At 48.4% G+C, this 17,945-nt stretch overlaps 1 protein-coding gene across 1 annotated transcript in view; it reads left to right on the forward strand.

Moving 5' to 3' along the window:
• CACNA2D2 (calcium voltage-gated channel auxiliary subunit alpha2delta 2) overlaps positions 1–17,945 on the forward strand; it is a 719,777-nt gene that overhangs the window by 645,976 nt on the left and 55,856 nt on the right. Inside the window, exons 15-16 of the mRNA XM_090021767.1 lie at positions 13,056–13,145; positions 13,750–13,821. Coding sequence (XP_089877893.1) covers positions 13,056–13,145; positions 13,750–13,821 — 162 coding nt within the window. The remainder of the gene's footprint in view (positions 1–13,055; positions 13,146–13,749; positions 13,822–17,945) is intronic.

The raw sequence follows: 17,945 nt of genomic DNA on the forward strand, positions 1-17,945 counted from the left end.
TGCCCTTAAACTAGGTGGTTCCAAGGTTTGTATCTCATTGCTGATCTGCTAGCTCAGTCCCGTACCCAGAGACCTGTGTCACCCTTGTCCATCCATATCCCTTCTTAGCTTGTCACAAAGCAGAGACTCCTCCAAAATCACTCTGACATGGTTTGCCAGTATTTCATTTGCTTGGGTCCATCTCCAGGGCAGGCCACCCCTAATGAGGATGATCCCGGGATCTTGGTCAGTGGTGGTGCTGGATAAGGGGAGGAAATGCTATGTCTCAGGGAGTGTCTGCACCACCTCCATGCCATGCATAGGGATACTACTGTGTCTCCAGTAATATCCGCTACTAACTCACCCTCAGTCTGTATGTGACAGCCCCCAAAAATAAAACAATGTGACTTACACAGAGCAGCCTGAGCACATATCTAGAAATGGTTCTGGATTTCCTGTCTTGACCATGTTTATTGCTACAAGCTGAAGGCCACTGTAAAGGAGCTACAATCCCTTGTTTCCAGGCATTGTTGCATTTAGTCCAAGTGCAGATTTCACTACCCAGACTTGTCACCTACCATGCAGTTTGTTGGAGAAGTCCAGTCATGTTCATTTTGCAGGTTTTCTTCCAAACCCAGTTAAATGTTGTCAGTGAAACAGAAGACTCAGAAGAAAGGTTACCCTGGGAGAGGTGGCTCCTCCTCCCTTCACTTGTTCTGTTGCCTGGAGCTACTAGCAGCCATCATGGCATCAGTAAAATGTTGGTCATAGACAAACAGTGACTGTGGCACAAAGCTTCCTAGTGCTGGCAGTTTTGTCCCATGGCCATGACAGGAGGGACCCATAAATCCCCTGAGGCAGCATCACTGTTCATGGGGTTGACCCATATCCCTCAGTCTGGCGTGGAGAAAATGAAGGAGTTCTACACATGGATGCATCTGTAGTGAGGAAAGAATAAGTGGCAGGCTCAACTGTGTGACTCCGTGGCATCACATTGATCTGGGGCATGTATCCATCTGGTGTCACACCCTGACATTTCCTCCAAGGGCAAAGATAAAGCCTTTTGATCCCAAGTCTTTGCATGATGATAAACTTAACGTGGTGGCAGATCAGGGCATGGAGAGAGCAAGGGTGCAGACCTCTGGATACTTCCTGCCCCTGTTGCCTGGGCCTCTCCATTTTGTTTGGACTAATCCCCCAGAGACTCTCAGAATATTCTGCCTCAAGTGGCTTTTTTCCAGTTGGACTGAAATGTTGGAGGAAGAGTAACTATGCCTCGCAAAACCCCCCTTAACACGGCACGCCCAGAGCAGAGAGTGAACTACCCTACCCCTGCTGAGGCTCAATGCCATGCAAAGAGCAGCCTTTTGTTGGCAGCACTTTAAAGTGCTAAAATTTTCCACATGCTTTGTATCCTTTCACTACTAGTAACAGGGCAAATCTACACGAGACGCTGACTATGCAGCAGCTTAATAATACTGCGCCGTAGCACAGCACAGTGCTAATATGCTACGGTGCAGTATTATTAGGCTACTATTTAGTAACTTCATATTCACTGGTGTTACTGTGCAGTAGCTCTGGTTACTGCACATTTATTTAGTACAGTACTTGCTAATAGAAGTACTAAATAAATGCATAGTAATGACTGTGCAGTAGCGTCTCATGTAGACATGCCCACAGTGTTTTTGCTTTCCTCTTCACTATCCTTTAATCCCCCTTCCTCATTCCTTCTCTGTTCCTATGAAGAGATCATCTTTGCCCTTCTGATCTTCTGTTTCCACCTTGTGTTGTCTAGGTGCCTTCCGGGCATGAATGGATTCATGCTTGCAGCCACCCCACAACAAAAAATTGTTCTGTACCCAGTGGCTGTGTCTACATGAGATGCTGACTGGAGTAACTTATTACTACTGCTAACATAGGCGACGCATGGAGGGGACGCTGCGCCGGGACACATGCCTCCCCTGACAGGGCTGCTGCCACTGCTAACAGCAGTGCCTGTGGGAGCTCACCAGCTCTGGCTGCCAACACCAATGGTGGTGCCTGCAGGAGCTCACCAGCTCCACTCCTGCCACCACCGGCGGTGCCTGCGGGAGCTTGCCAGCTGCACTGCCAGTGGTGGCACCTGTAGGTGCCCCCCCAGACTCAGGAGGCACCAGTTGCCCATGACTGCTCAGTAGCATCGTGTGGGATGAAGTGCACTGTAATGCTACTATGCAGTAGTAATGAGCTGCTGCGTAGTCAGCATCACCAAAAACCTGTTCGGGGACACTACTACGCAGTAACTCCTGTTACTGCACAGTCATTTAGTACTTGTGAATGCAAATACTAAATGACTTCACAGTAACAACTATGCAGTCACAGTCTTGTGTAGATGTGGCCACTATGTCCATAAGGAAACAGAGATAATGTGGGCCCCCTGAGGTCACACAGGCCTAGCTCTGGCAGAGTTCAGAATAAACCCCAGGTCCTTTCCCAAAGCTGTTGTTTCTAACTTAGGTCAGTGTGTTGACATGGAGTCCATGAGGGCAACGAGAGTCATTTGATTTTGAAATTAAAGTGTGAAGGTCATTTTAAATACAACCATCAGGGTTCCCAAACAGCTGTGCCCCCATGTGGCTCTCCTGCCAGTTGGCATGACGGATGTGTTCTCAACTGGTCTACCTGGCATGTGCTTCAACTGGTCAGAAAGGAAAATTGGCATTGGGGCTAGGATGTCCATGGGAATCCCTGGTCCACCAGACATTTCTTGTTTGGCCTTAGTCAACTCAGTCTCTCTGACCCATCTCCTTAAAACTACTTAGGTACCTTGTCGGTTAGGTGTCTAAATATCTTTAAGGATCTGGGGCTTAGCTTCTTGGCAATAAAATTGGGTAATAGCAATTGGAGTGGTGTGAGGAAGAGTGTGAGGTGCTAAGATACTGCTGTAGTGGGACTGTTGTAGGTATTTCAGCTATAGAGGCCCTGTGTACACTAACCCTCCCCCAGGGGTGGGCCCAATGGGAAGAAGGCTAGTGTAGAGGCAGTCTAGACTCCATCTTCCAGGTTTGATGCTCTTTTCATATCTAATCTCTTTCTGACTGGATCTCTCCCTCCTACTTCCTGGTTTCTCTCTCTCTCCCCCATACTAAGTCATCCAAAAATAATTCATTTTTCTCTCCCTGGTGCTTCATACTGAGGCTTTTATCTGCTGCTCTCTCCATGGCAATCTGTGAGGAGGGTTAATTGATTCAGAAAGAGGCAGTGTTTCCTTCATGCCAACACTGAGGGCTGATTGGCACACTGTCCCTTAATGCTCTTACTGTTTTCACGAATAGCCTAATGGGTGGGGGTCCGTTAGGATGGGCCTGGCTAGGGGAGGGTGTTTCTTTAATATTACGTCTGCTAATTAGCCGATTAACTTAAACTTAACTTATTTTTATTGACTAGATTACTTAGTTATAGTTGACACACGTTGACACATGTATGAATGCTTAAACAATTAACTATTAACTATGATATATAACAAAATTATGAAATGGGATTGAGTTAACTACTTACAATATACCATAATAACAGGACCAGAGACATTCCAGTACGGGTGCCGCTGCAGTCGGACACAAAATGGCTCGGCTTGGTGCGTTAGCTCAAGGGGAGGCGAATTTGGGTTGATCAGGCCCTGTTCCTTTTCGAAGCGCTTGGTTTCTGACGAGTGAGACTCCTCCAAATAAGGCTTGCGTTCATGGGTATTAGGCTGTTTTGTCTCCGCCTATGTGGCAAATTATGGCCAATCACTAGCTTATTTTTGGCACCGCCTATGCAGCAAATTTTTAGCCAGTCAGTAGCTTACCAGACGTCTTTTGGCGCGCTAATGTTGATTTGCATTTTGAGGTGGATGCAGACTGCTCACGGTTATTTATATTTCCCTCTCTGTGCGTGGGACTTCCCCTTTTTGAGGCAGTCGCTGACACTCAGAGCACACTTGGTGCTAGACGGGAATTGTTCTGACTGAAGTGGGCAGGCCATTTTAGTTCTGCGAGCTTGCACATCCTACATCCCCTCGTGGCCGTGGCCACTTCAGCAGTTGTCGGAGTCAGGGTCACTATTGTCATCTGGATTGTTGGTTGCTAGTAAGTGGTGTGATTTTGAATTGACAAGGCATAGCGATAGGGCTTCTAGGCGGTTGCGCGTATACTTAATGGTATTACATAATAAGCATAATAAAATACCAATCACTACAAGGAACAAGAAGCAGGACCAAAAGAATTGTTGCCAGTTTCCTAAATTAAATAGTTTTGGTATCCCCTCGAGACAACTTGACCACCATGTGGTCACCTTCTTTGCATCTTGAGCGGTTTTTAGGATGGCAACAGTAATATTGCGAAGGTAGTTTGCAATAGGTTGGATTTGGAAACAACATTGGTTTTCTGGAATGCTTGGGTGTATCTCGCAGAGAAGTTGACAAACGCCACCACGCTTTAATAATAAAAAGTCCAAACTAAGACGATTATGAAGAGTAAATGTAACCAGTTCGTCAACTTTTCTCCTAACATGGTCAGTCCTTTTGCAATCTGATTTCCAAGCGTCTCGATGTGGCTGCCCAATTCTTGGAGTTGAAGTTGGGTGATGGTGCCAATGGGTCCCCCAAGGAAGGGTGCGAGGAACCTGATTTTGGCCCAGTTGGTGATGGTGTCCCAGAAAGCCTGTTTTGCTTGTGGTGAGGACTGACATGATGATTGGGTATGTTGAGCTGAATAAACAGTTCCTGAGTTGTTAGAAACAAACACGAACCCAATAGTACATAAATTTGAGGATTGCGGGGGAGATGGGTATATGCAGTTTTCCCACATAGCCACAATAGGCCTGACGGGAGAGAAAGGGAATTAAACCAACCAACAGAGTCTGGACAGTTATACCGTTGGGGGTCTCTAAAGATGTTGTCTTTTGGGTATAGGGTGTCAGCATCACCTATGAGATGTTTTAATGTTAGGTCGCCACCTCAGCCCCCACATGGGGTGTATGTGTCATCACCGTTGTGAAAGGATGAATAAACATACTTAAAAAAGGGTAACAAAAGGGATAATAAGGGGAGTTGATTAGGGAGGGAAAGGTTGGTTTTTAAGCTTGAGGGGAGTGATAAAGACCAATTGATGCGGTCCCAGGGTTCTTTAAATGTGGTAATAGACATATTACAGGTTACATCATAGGCTGATTTTTGGGGTTGCCAGTTTCTGTGACGGGTATAGTTGGTGTTGGTGGAAACAACGGAATGTGGAGAGAGTGTAAAATTACATGCTAAAGTGTTTTGAAGAGAGCCTAGGTGATTGGTACCCATAAACTGAAAACAGGGAAGAATTCCTAAATGGGAGTTAAGGTTTAGAGAGGGGTCGACACTCAGGAGCAAGTGGTGAAGGGTTGGGGGTCGGGTTAGACATTTGAATGAGTTATTTACATAGGAATAAAGGGGAGAAAAGCCGTTAAGGAAAGCATTGGCGGTAAGAGCTTGGGGGGTTACATGGGGGTTAAGTTGCGTTGCTGAGGATACTGCGGAGGTACAGACAATGCAGCAAGAGCTGTTACAGCCTGCTTGACATCCTAAAAAGAATAGGAATGTGATAACCGAATTATTTGACCAAGCATCGTTGTTCGGCCAGGCACCGGGCTCCGTAGTTTGGTCTCTGTCGGCGGTAGTACAGACGGCAGCACTTACCTATAAAAAATAATAGAGAGTGACGGCTCAAGTGACTTGGCCTTAGGTTTAGGAACTTTGCTTACTCAGCCAGTTATGATGCGTTAAGATTGGTTTCGGGTCGGGTATGGTGGTAACCCAGTAGGTATTTGGATAGACTCCCGGCGATTTGACTTCACCAGGTAAGGGTTTTCCCTTACCCGCAGTAGGTATGGTGACCCAAATTAAGTCGTTTGGATTATACCAATGAGTCCAAGGAGGCACAGAGTCGGCAGGACGGTCAACCCAGTGTGGCTTTAACGCATTTAGGTTTTTTAGGACTTTGGGGAGGTGGGAATGCCACCCTTTAAAATCAGGGTTAGGGTTTTGGGTGTGCAAAGCTTCCTTGAGCGTTCTTATATGGCGTTCGACCATGCCGTTGCTTTGGGGGTGATACTGGAGGTGGGGGTGGAAAGAGATGTTATGTTTGGTAAACAGCGTATCTAGTGCTTTAGAGGTAAACGGGAGTCCATTGTCGGACTGAATTTGTTTGGGGGTGTCCCACCATGCGAAGGCAGTTTCTAAAGCTTTGACAACCGCTAAGGCGGTTGTTTGGCGTAGGGGAATACAACTTAGGATTCTAGTACCTAGGTAAAAAATTACTAGTCCTTTTGGAAATAGTTTTGCCCTGGGGAGTGGCCCTATGAGGTCAATTTGCCAGGTGCTCCCCGGCTCAAAGTAAGAGAGGGAATATACGTGGTGGTCATAAATGGGCTTTGAGGTTTTCTTTTCTGTCTGGCATGTAACGCAATGCTGGACAGCTTGGTGCCACCGTACAGCTGGAATGTCTGGGTCAGAGTGGCATGATTGCTTGAAACAACGATGTAATTTCGAGGCACTTAGGTGGCCCCATTCTGCATGGAGCCAGTCAATGAAGGCATCAGAAGAGGGGAGGCTAGAGTTGACTTCGACTTGGGGTTTTATGCTAGTATTAGGGTTCTCTGCTGCTTGGAGAATGACATCCAAGCAGGCATGGAGGGGATTGGTTAAGGGGCAGTGAGAAGGCATATGAGTTAATAAGATGCGAGGTGTTTTTGCTAGCACTGCAGTGAAAAGTTTGGCCCACTCCTCTGCCCAGGAGGTGGGTTGGGCAGTGCCCGTCACTACTAAGAAAATAAAGTGCGAGTCCACAGCCATTATAATAGTTTCATATTTTGCATGTACGGTGATGGCATGTCTCGTGCCCTTGTTGGAAGGCTAAAAATTTGAGTCATTGTGCTGATGTTGGTTCTGTAAGGTGTGTAATTACAAAATCGTCACATTTGGAACAATAATGCCTGTATTTCGGGGAGTTTTTTGTACGCCCATCCGTTACTATCCACGGGATGGCTGTGACAGGAATAAACGGGGATGATGGTTAACTAAATTCAGCGAGGTGTTGGACATCCTTAAGGGTCCAAGTTGCCCAGGTGTATTAGGTATGTAGGACAAGTGATTGCCAGGTCTTTCTAGTCCCGTGAAAATCAGGTGGGGATGAGTTGGTGAGCTTTGGAAGTATGGATATTCCTGGGCCATAAAGCGTTCCATGGTGGATGGCATAACTTTCTGCTAGCTCAGCGGTTAGGAGAGAAAGGGCAATAGGTCCATAGCGGTGTTCGGGTCCATTGATTTTCCAAAATAGGTGGTCGATGACTAGGTTATCTTGCTTGACGTAGGCGGACAAGTGCTCAATAGTGTGAGTAGTATAGATGGCGATCGGTCGGGAGGGATCAAACCTCGATAGGGGTTGCGGTCGTTGGAGGGCATGGGTGAGGTGGTTTAAGGCATGCTGCTCACTGGATCCCCAGTGAAACGGCTTACAACCCCTGAGGAGGGATTGTAGCCGCCCTAGGGGTTTGAGGCCTTCTGGTGTAAGGAAATGATGGTGGTAATTAACTTCCCCGAGGATCTTTTGTATATCTCGCCGGTTTCTCAGAGGGTTGGATTTCCATGCTTCCAAGGCTGGGGGCCTGTCAGATGGGGTCGGCACAAGGGTGGTGGGGCTGAAGGTGAGTCCTAGGAAGGTTAAAGATTGCGAAGCGGTTTGGCTCATTTTTGTGGCATGTGGTTGCCAGCCTTTTAATTGTAGGTAGGGTACTAAAGCTGTTAGCATTTTACTGACAGCTCGTTCCTCACCGCTGACAAGTAGAATATCGTCCACAAAACTGATGATGTTGTGCTGTGGGTGGTGTTCAGTTATGAAGTCGTCTATGTGCCTCATGAGTAGTGAGCTACAGATGGCAGGTGAATTGCTATATCCCTGCAGACATACAAGCCATCGGTACATCCGGCCTTGTGCGCAGAAATTGAGGGTACCGTGCGGGTCAGTTATGGGAACTCTGTAAAACATATCTTTGAGGTCGATGGTGGCTCCCCAGGTGTGTTGGCTATTGCGTAGGGCATGGTGTATTTCAGTGATGGTGCGGGTTTGAGGGTATTGTGTGGGGTGAATTGCTGCGTTGGCTCTTCGGTAATCGATGACTAGACGTACATCGTGGCCATTGGAGTGTGGTTTCGGGATCTCCCACCCGGCTGATAGGTATTTGCTTTCGCTAATTTCACGGATTTTTCCTTCTCCCTGGAGCCGGTTTACTAGGTCCCGGAGTGCCGGGATGTTCTCTAGTTTTGTGGGGATAGGGTGGTAGGGCCAGGGTTGGGGATTTTTTATTGAAGGTTGGTGGGTTTCTTGAGGGGAGGGGGCAACAGGTAATAAGTTGACTAGGGTGTGTTGCTGTCCCATACGGTGAATGCAGGTGACTCCGAGTAGGAATTGGTTTCTGATGAGAGCTTTTAGCCAGTAAGAGATGCCTTGGTAGTAGGCTGTGAAATGGGCGACTATTGCTTTTCTTTCTGCATTGAGTCCTTGGACCCACATGGACTGATTTGTGGGGTCGTGTGGCATGGCTAACGTGATAATGCTGATTTGAGCTCCGGTATCTAGGAGGAAGGAAAAGGGATGCCCCGCAATCTGTAGTTGGATGAAGGGGCGAGTGTCTGATGCGTGGTCGGCCGCCCCGAAGGTGGCCCGTGTTAGTTTTTTCGCTTCTCGTTGAACTTGAAGCCCTTAGCTTTTGCTAAGATTAACTGTTCTTCTGAGGTTAATTTTTGGGCTTCAGCTTTTGTTAGGCCCCCTTGGTTGATTAAGAATCCGAACACAACCTGCTCTAGGGGGGTACTCTTGGGATAGTGGGCTGGTTGTGGTTGCTTCCACCCTGGCCCGGGATAAAGCGGGTCGCGTGGACACGGGTACGGGGGTGAAGCTGTTGCAATTTTTCCTCTATTCAGACCTGGTGATGCGATGTTAGTGGGTAACTGGGGTAGTAGGTTGAGAAGGGTCGAGACATTGTTCCCTTCAGCCGTTTTTAGATTGTCTGTCCCCCCCGCCGCATGGACAGCTTGGACAGCTATAGCCGTGATGGGTACAGTTGCGGGGCCTTGCAGGAACCTTTGTGGGTAACTGTCCGCGTGTTGTGCTGGTGTAAGGCCACGGGGGTTTTGTCGGGCATCCCACATGACATATGAAAAGCCGGCAACCATATTAATTAGGCCGGCTCCCATAAAGGACCCGCTGGGGCGCTGGGTAAATGCCTGGAGGTTGGTGCCAGTTAACATGACGGCTAGTGCTGGTAAGGGGATGGGCCAGTAGTTGTTGTTGTTGACTAACACTGCTGATCCAGCCCCTCCATGCCACATGATGGTACAGCAAAGCGTTTTGGCTTCTTCGCTATCTGGTGTCTCCCCTCCTGCTTCAAAAAGTAAGTGGCCTATCCAAGCAATGATAGGTTCAGTTGGCTGTCTTTTTGTCCTCTCGTTCAGTTCGGTCACTTCGGCATGGGTGCGGGTACGGCAGACTGTGGAAGCCGTCGTGTTCCCTTGGTGATTGATAGTATACTTGGTGACTTCGACCGGGAGCGCCTCAGCAGTCGGCATATCTGGTGATGACGTGAGTGGAGGGGGTGCCGAAGAGGTTTCTGAGGCATACGGCGGTGGGGACTCGGTTTTTTTGTCCCAGGCCTCTTGGCTTGGTGAGGGCACGTCGGTGGAATCATCGAGGGCTTTCTGGAGCAGGGTCCGGACCAGCGTCTCTGACTCCTCCAGCCATTGTGTGACGCGAAAAAAGTTTTGGAGGAGGGGTATGAGGAGCTTCTTCAGGTCATAGGATGTGGTGAGCTTTCCCTCTGTACGGGAGGTGTAGAGGTCATCTGCCAGCTGGGCGGTAAGTTGGTGGGCTAGGCCGCGAGGCAATAGACTCGGGGGGTTTGCCCGGTCGGGTGGTAAGGTCACCCCGGCCTTTTTGCAGAAGGTTAAACAGGCCTTTTGGGCTGATTTTGGGCAGGCCTCCGTATCGAGGGGCTTCTGGACTCCTTTAAGGGAAGGGGAAAGTCTGTCCTCCGCTGGTCGGAATAAAGCCATTGGTGTGGATCTAAGGATGCATCCCCACGACGGTGACGCCAGACGGGCCAACCATTGCTTCTGGCCGTCCTTAAGATTACAAAGGCCCTCAATGGCGACTAGGCACGGGTCTGAGAGATCTGCAGCTTGATGGTAAGTGAGGTGACTCCACAAATCGTCATCAGTTAGGGCTGACCGACTGCCATCTAGCCAGGGGCACCCAGATCCTGTTCATGACGCCATGTTGTTCACGAATAGCCTAATGGGCGGGGGTCCATTAGGATGGGCCTGGCTAGGGGAGGGTGTTTCTTTAATATTACTTCTGCTAATTAGCCGATTAACTTAAACTTAACGTATTTTTATTGACTAGATTACTTGGTTATAGTTGATACATGTTGACACATGTATGAATGCTTAAACAATTAACTGTTAACTATGATATATAACAAAATTATGAAATGGGATTGAGTTAACTACTTACAATATACCATAATAACAAGACGAGAGACATTCTAGTACGGGTGCCGCTGCAGTCGGACACAAAACGGCTCGGCTCGGTGCGTTAGCTCAAGGGGAGGCGAACTTGGGTTGATCAGGCCCCGTTCCTTTTCGAAGCGCTTGGTTTCTGACGAGTGAGACTCCTCCGAATAAGGCTTGCGCTCACAGGTATTTATTAGGCTGTTTTGGTTCCGCCTATGCAGCAAATTATGGCCAATCACTAGCTTATTTTTGCCACCACCTACGCAGCAAATTGTGGCCAGTCAGTAGCTTACCAGATGTCTTTTGGTGCGCTAATGTTGATTTGCATTTTGAGGTGGATGCAGACTGCTCACGGTTATTTATATTTCCCTCCCTGTGCGTGGGACTTCCCCTTTTTGAGGCAGTCGCTGACACTCAGAGCACACTTGGTGCTAGACGGGAATTGTTCTGACTGAAGTGGGCAGGCCATTTTAGCTCTGCGAGCTTGCACGTCCTACACTTACAAAAGACAAAAGGTGACCAAACTTGCCTGAGAATGCTGAGCCACAGTCATCATTGGGTCCCCAGCTCCCTCCCTGTCACATAAGGAGATGCAAGCAGTGTGGGTGCAGGAATAGAGAGTATCAGGTTTGGTATGTTACTCCCAATGAGCACTTCACTTCCCTCCCCCTCCTGGTACTCTCCAACATGCTAAAATCTTTCTCAAGATAAATGCTGTATGTGACATAAAGGTGCCTAGCTGGGAAACCAGAGGACGAGGGGCCTGCTTCCATGCTCAGATCTAGGTTTTCCAAAGAAGGCGAGTGCTTTGGGAGGCCTGACTTGAGATGCCTCAAGAAGGTCTGGTTATCCAAAAGTGCTGAGAGCTCACCCTCTGGAATCTCAGCACCCTCCCGGGGTTTTGTGTGGGGCTGCAAACCTCCTGGTACTAACCTGCCCTTGCCCTGGCATGTACATCAGCAGTGAATGTTCTGATGATATTGCTAGGATTGTTGCAAACAGTTTGTATCTTACCAGGAGGGAGAGGGGCACTGGATGGGATGCACAACTCACTCAGTGGGGGCAGAAGGAAAATCTTCCAGTGATGGTGGAGCTTTGAGTGCCCATACAGAGGCACTGCCTGGGCATTAGGGAGGGTTAATAGGTGCCTTGTAACTTGGCATTGCTTTGTTTTTTGACATTTGTATCAGAAAGTTACTTCATTTTTATCATGGGTAGGCAGCCTTCGACCCTTTGAAATGCTGTCCCTGTGCACATATGCGTGCATGTGTGTGCGTGCATAATGTTATAGGCAGAGCTTCCAGTGGAAGAATAGTCCATGGGATCAGGTTCAGGCTGGAGACCTGGATTCAAGCCTTGCTGTGCCACAGGCTCCATGGGTAACCTTGGGCAAGGCACTTGGTCTCTGTGCCTCAGTTCCCCTCCCATAAAATGGAGATAATAGCATTGCTCCAAATACTTGAAGAGTGTGTGATTTCCAGCTACTATTGAAAGAGGGCAACAGAATCACCTTGCTTAGACAGTGGAGGTTGCCTGACTCCCCCTTTTCACTCACACAGTAGCTGACATTTTTCAGAGCCTGCCCCTGCACAATAGAGTTTGTAGTTTGTCTTGGCATCTTGCCATGTAGAGGCCCCAAGCACCTGGGCCCTGTCTCTCACTCTGCCCTTGACTTTCTGTGACACCTTGAGCAAGCCCCTCCTTCTCTGCACTTCAGTTTCCCCATCTGTGAAGTGGCATGGGAGGAGAAGGCTGTCACAGACATCACATTTGTCAGATTTCATGAGTGAATGTTGCCCTGGATGAGAGGGCCTAGCCCTAGGGCATGGTGTGCTATACCGCTACTTCCTCTTGAAAGGTTTGTATGGCTGGGCTGCATCACTAGGGCTCCCCAAGATCAATGGCTGTTGTTCGCTCAGTGCTGCTGTCAGTCTATGAGGGTCCAAACATGGGATGTAGCACAAGAGCCATTTGTCAGGAAAGGGAATGTGCACTGGGATTCAGGAGGAACTGCTGTCCCTACTGCCCCAGGTTCCTGACTCTCCTTTACTGCTGTCAGCCATTTTCAACAAGAAGAGCAAAGGGTTGCAGAGGGAACACTGGGAGCAAATGTGAACGAGGGCTGCCAGGACGAAGGGCAGCTGCAAGGAAGTCAGGTAGCAGTGGTCTCTGACTGGAGCAGAGCCCATAGCCTGAGACGAATGACGAGTGATGCCATGGCTAAGAAATTTAGAGCACAAAGCCCCACATATCTCTCCACTCCTGTCCAGGGCAGGTGTGGTGGTGGTGCAGGATCACTGCAGTAGGTTAGGTGATCTTTGCTGAGCCCGGGCCCCAGGCTTTCCCCTGACTGAGGAAATGCTATGCAGATTGGGTTGTAAAACACAGGAGCCTCCTCTCCCAGGGAGCGCTGACTCCATGTGAGGGTGCCTGTTCCTTCCCCAAGCTGTGCGCCCAGCTATCTGGCAGCAGTTGTGAATTCCTTCATCTCATAGTTGATCTCTCCTTATTTGTCCTGCAGGAGTATCTGGATGTGCTGGGGAGACCCATGGTCCTGGCAGGAAATAAGGCCAAGCAGGTTCAATGGACCAATGTTTATCAAGATGCTCTGGTAAGGAGAACTGAGCTAAGCACTATCCCAAGATGCCTGTCTCTCCCACAGTGCCCCTGCTGGTGAAGCTTGCTTGCAGAGCAATACTGCTTGCTTTGTAATTACTTAATGCACATTCAATTTAATTTTTCAGTAAGGAGGAATGTAGTGAGTTTAATAATCCTTTCAACACCCACAGTCAGGAAGATGGACTATCCCTTTGGGAGGGTTGTGGGAGCCTGTGTACCTGCTGTCAGGCCTTAAAGTCCCCATAACCCATCCAGGCAGGCTGCTGAAATGTCAAAGAAGTTGATAGCCACTGGGTTGGTATTGGAAAGAGAATGCCATTACCACTGAGATCCAGCCTCAAAGTCCCAGCGTGAGGTGTGGCTAGGGAAGTCATCCTGAGCTAAGCTACAGTGGCAGGGCTGAAGCTGCCCAGTAGGACCTAAGACCTCAATATTGTGACTCTCCAACCCCATTCTGCTGGCCCCAGCCCCAGCACAAGATAAACACCCAGCTTAGTCCAGGAATACAGGAGAGAAGGGCAGTGAAGTGTCTGAGAGAGATCAGCATGTCTGACAGCTTGAAGATCTAATTTTCTTTTGTTCTGGTCTCTGTCCAGGGGCTGGGTTTGGTGGTGACTGGCACCCTGCCAGTATTCAACCTCACAGAGGACAGCAGCAGCAACAGAAAGGTACAAAACATCATCATCTTCCATCCCATTTCAAGGGCCTGATTCTACACTGCCTTACACCTCTGTAAATCAGGAGGAACTTCACTGAAGCCATTACACTCCTGATAGGAGCAGAGACCCCCGGGCTCAGTATGTACAACACAGCTTTAGAATGCGTATCCCAGTTTGAAAACCACTGTTCTAGATGACTTCTCCAGTAGATTTGTCACCTGGCAAGACTAGATATTGTGTGCTACATGCACTGGAATGTGAGCAAGAGCTTGTTTCCTTGTGTTTGCTTTGCTCCTCTATGGTAGAAGTGTGGCCTTGAGATTAGGGGGCTTGGCTGGTGCTTATAAGAACTGGATTTACATACTGGCTTTGCTTTGTGGAGTAGATCACTTCCCCTCTTGTGTGCCTCAGCTTACCCTCTGCAGAATGGGATCATTGCTTTACTTTCTTCTGGGGGCCTAACCCACATACAGTGCTATAGCAGCCTGGGCAGTCATGCAGCTCAGCTGATTGTGCCTAGGAGAGACTGGGTTTTTGCACTGCTTTCTCCGGGTGGTTTTCCAAGGAAAAGGAACCTCTCCCTGGTTTTGCTTTCACAGAAGCTGTCTTTTCACAGGTGATTGCTTCAGTGCTTCATGTGGTGGATTAAATCCTTATTTGTTCTCTGTCAGTTTTCTGACCCCTGCTGGTCCCTCAGTAGGTGGGGAGAAATGGGTCTTTCTGGGGAAGGTTTTAACATTGATCCCTTGTTACTGAAACTCCGACCCTTTCTCCCAAGCTAAGCAGACCTGAGAGGTAACTTCTGGGTCAGTAGCAGGATGGCAGATCCCCATTTTCCATGCTGGAGTTTGCTGTCTAATATACCCACTTTTGGCTGAGATGTAGTACCCATGTCTTAACCCTTTAGAAATGCCACCATACTCTGTGGAAATGGAATGCTGTTTGCCTTGTTCTTCTGGCCAGATTCCCATTCAACCTCACTAATTTACCAGTTCCAATTAGATATGGTATTCTGCTGAACAGCTGCTGTATTCCTCCCTGGAGGGGATCCTTTGCTTATAGCAAGATCCCTTTGTATTCTTACCTTGTGAAGGGGGAGTATAAGAGGCTTAATTAATTACTGTTGATAAAACACTTTGTGATCTTTAGATCAAAGCAGCTGGGTAAGCGGATAGCGTTGTCATGTGTGGAGGGATTCCTTTGATTTCTCCATCTACTCACTGCTTGGTGAGTTCTGGGAGAGGATATGCAGGGGTGCCTGATGCTGCTAACCAGTTCAGCTGAGGCTGTGGTGCTTTGTACCAGAAGCTGGAGAATATTGGTGCAATGTGACAGTTATTACCCTGTACCAAAACATCTCTGGTTATAGTATTGTGGCCAGCCAGCCTGCCTGAGGGTGAAATATTGATCTTCACATGTGGCTGCAAAGTAGCTCCAAGTAGGAGGTAGTATTCTTTCCCCACTCCCCACCTCCCCAATTACTTGCCCCTATGGGTTGAGTTCTTGTCACTGTTATCATGGGGTTTTCTCTTGTGAAGGTCTGTAGGGAGCAGGGGTGGCTTCCAGACAAAATTTAAAAGAGCCCTTAAAGCAAAGGAGCCTCTCTTTGATACAGGCATAGAGCTTGCTACTTGCTTAATTTTTAATCCCTGGTGCACTGAAGAAGAAAAGCAATGATAAAAATGTGAGCTGGTAAATGGAGTCTGGGCTGGCTCTGCCCTTCTAAACCACATGAAGATGATCTGCTGGGGAAGCTAGAAGACATTGTGTTCACCCCAGTGGGTAGAGAACCCAAATGCATGTAAAGGAAAGCTGCTGTGGAGGAATGGATGTAGAGAGGGAAAGCTTAAAGCCCTTTGCAGTGAGGGGCTGTGGGGCTTGTGGGAGGGAAGGGTGTAGAGAAGGATGCAGTAGCTCATAATCCTCTTTGGGGCCTGTTTGCAGATGAGGATTTTGGAGCAGATGAGAAGAGCAGATGTTGGAGATTGCTAAATGAGTATTTACCTTCCCCCTCCCTTCTGGACTTCCTTGTCTGCACCTGCTGTTTCCCTGATCAGTACTGGATCACAGAATGAAAGCTGTGCAATAGATGTTGCTTTGCCAACCTGCCAGCACTTAATGGAGCTATCTGTGCAGTAGTGGGTTGGGACAGCCTGGTTTGGCTGCAAGCAGGAGTCCCAGCTAGTTTGTAACCAGGCTCTGAGGCATGCATCACTGATCCACACGTCCTTGCTCACTTAGATAATACTTGAGCTATTCCCAGCAATGCCGTGTCACCACATGCAACCAAGGGCAGAATGTGGCCTGGGCAAGAACAACCACTGGAAGAAGGACCATGGTGACACAGGAAAAGATAGGGAGGGAAAATGAAGCCTGCCTCTCCCAGTACGTGGGACTCTGCCTGCTTGCCCTCAGCACACATGCAGGGGCCAGCCACCTCCAGCCTTGCCCCCTCCAAGTTGAGGGGGTATGAAGCAAAGAAACCCCCATTCAGAACAAGAGGATCCAAGTCCTGCCCTGCAGCCATGTTACAGGATGCAATGAGAAGTGTAAAGCCCTTAGCTTCTGGAAATTTGCCACAGTATAAATAGAACTGAGACAACAGTTCACAGGGCTCCAAGGGAGACATAGGACTCTAAAAGGGACCTGTGGGGGTGAATTCAGGCAGAGGCCAAGGGGCCACTCAGTTGGAACACAGAAGTGTGAGTAGAGGAGTAAGTTAGCATTGACTGACAAACCCTAGTGATGCCTAATTCCATTCCCCCACTTGCTGGGAATGGCCAGAGCATACTTAAGTGTGTGTTGCAGGTCCTTCCTCTGTGCTATCTCATTCTCTTCTTACCCACCATATCTGGATGGATCACTGCTGCTGTGGAGGTCTGATCCTGCATTTGGAGTGGGGGTGCAGTTCTAAGGAACCAGTGAGCTGTTTCCCAGAGGGGCAAGCAACCAGCAGTATATGTGTCAGGAAGCCAGGCTCTTGCCTTGCAGAGCATCTGACAGTTTGGTAGTTTGCCATGATGGTACTGCACCAAAGAAGAAAGCAGATGCAGGCATCAGGGTGTTGTGAAAGGAAACGCAGGAAAGCAGCACTTCTAGCAAGGGCAGAGGAAGAATTGAGTGTGTTCTAGTTGTAAATGTGCCTGGAACCAAAAGGTGGAACTCAGCTTGAGGAAATGAGGTCTGGATCCAAAATCTGTCTGGCTTCTGTCTCTGTAATGGATGAAATTGCAACTCTGGGTGGTCATCATACATTCCCCACTATGTTGCTCTCCAGGGCTTGGGGAAGTTCATCCATGGATCCAGCCTTCATATCTCAGACCACCTCCATAATGAGCACAAATCAAAGGCTGGGTCTGGATGTTGGGGTCCTGGTCCAGCTCTGACCCCGGGGAGCCAGCTGCATTAGCTTTTGTCCAATTATTCCTTGTGTAGCATAATAGCTAAAATGCCACCTCCCCACCAAGGCCCAGGTGATCCTCTGGAGAACAATTAGAACAAGGGGCAGAAAACCCACAGATAGGACATTCTGTTTGCCTTTTATTATCGCAATTGTCACCTTGGTTGAGAAGGCTGCCATCCTGTGTGCTTCTTCCAGGTACGAAGGAAAGACCAGGCATGAATTAAGTGGTGGGGCTTGCATAGCTCAGCTACTGTTCTGGGGTGAAGTCCCAGCACAAGGACGGTGCTGGGGTTGGTAGTTTTGTGCTGCGGCTTCTTTGATAAACAGCTTGAAAGTAAATGCCAAAGTGAGCCATGAAAACCTGAGTGAGCACTCTGCTCTTCATTAAGTGACCTGGCTTGATGAACTAGTAAGCAGGATTTACAGACCAAGTCCGGCTTCAGCTAATGGTTTCTCTAATAAGAGTTTCATTTTCAGCATCTCTCCAAGGGCATTAAACACCCTTCCTTAAGGAGACCCTGTCAGTTTGACTTCCTGTTGTGTCCTGTCTTGTCTTCTTAGTTAATATATGGGCTCCAAGTCACGGACAGCATCACTCTTTGCTGATCTCTTGTTTAAGAGGCTGTGGCATTCTCCATAAATTTGTGGTCGTTATGCCTATATTTCATCACAACACATGTAATCTGCCTACACAAAATTTCCCTTGCAGTTTAAATACAGTCTTTTTCCA

The sequence above is a fragment of the Crocodylus siamensis genome, chromosome 11 (genome assembly GCF_052110815.1).
Source record: "Crocodylus siamensis isolate JL-2025a chromosome 11, ASM5211081v1, whole genome shotgun sequence".
NCBI lineage: Eukaryota > Metazoa > Chordata > Crocodylia > Crocodylidae > Crocodylus > Crocodylus siamensis.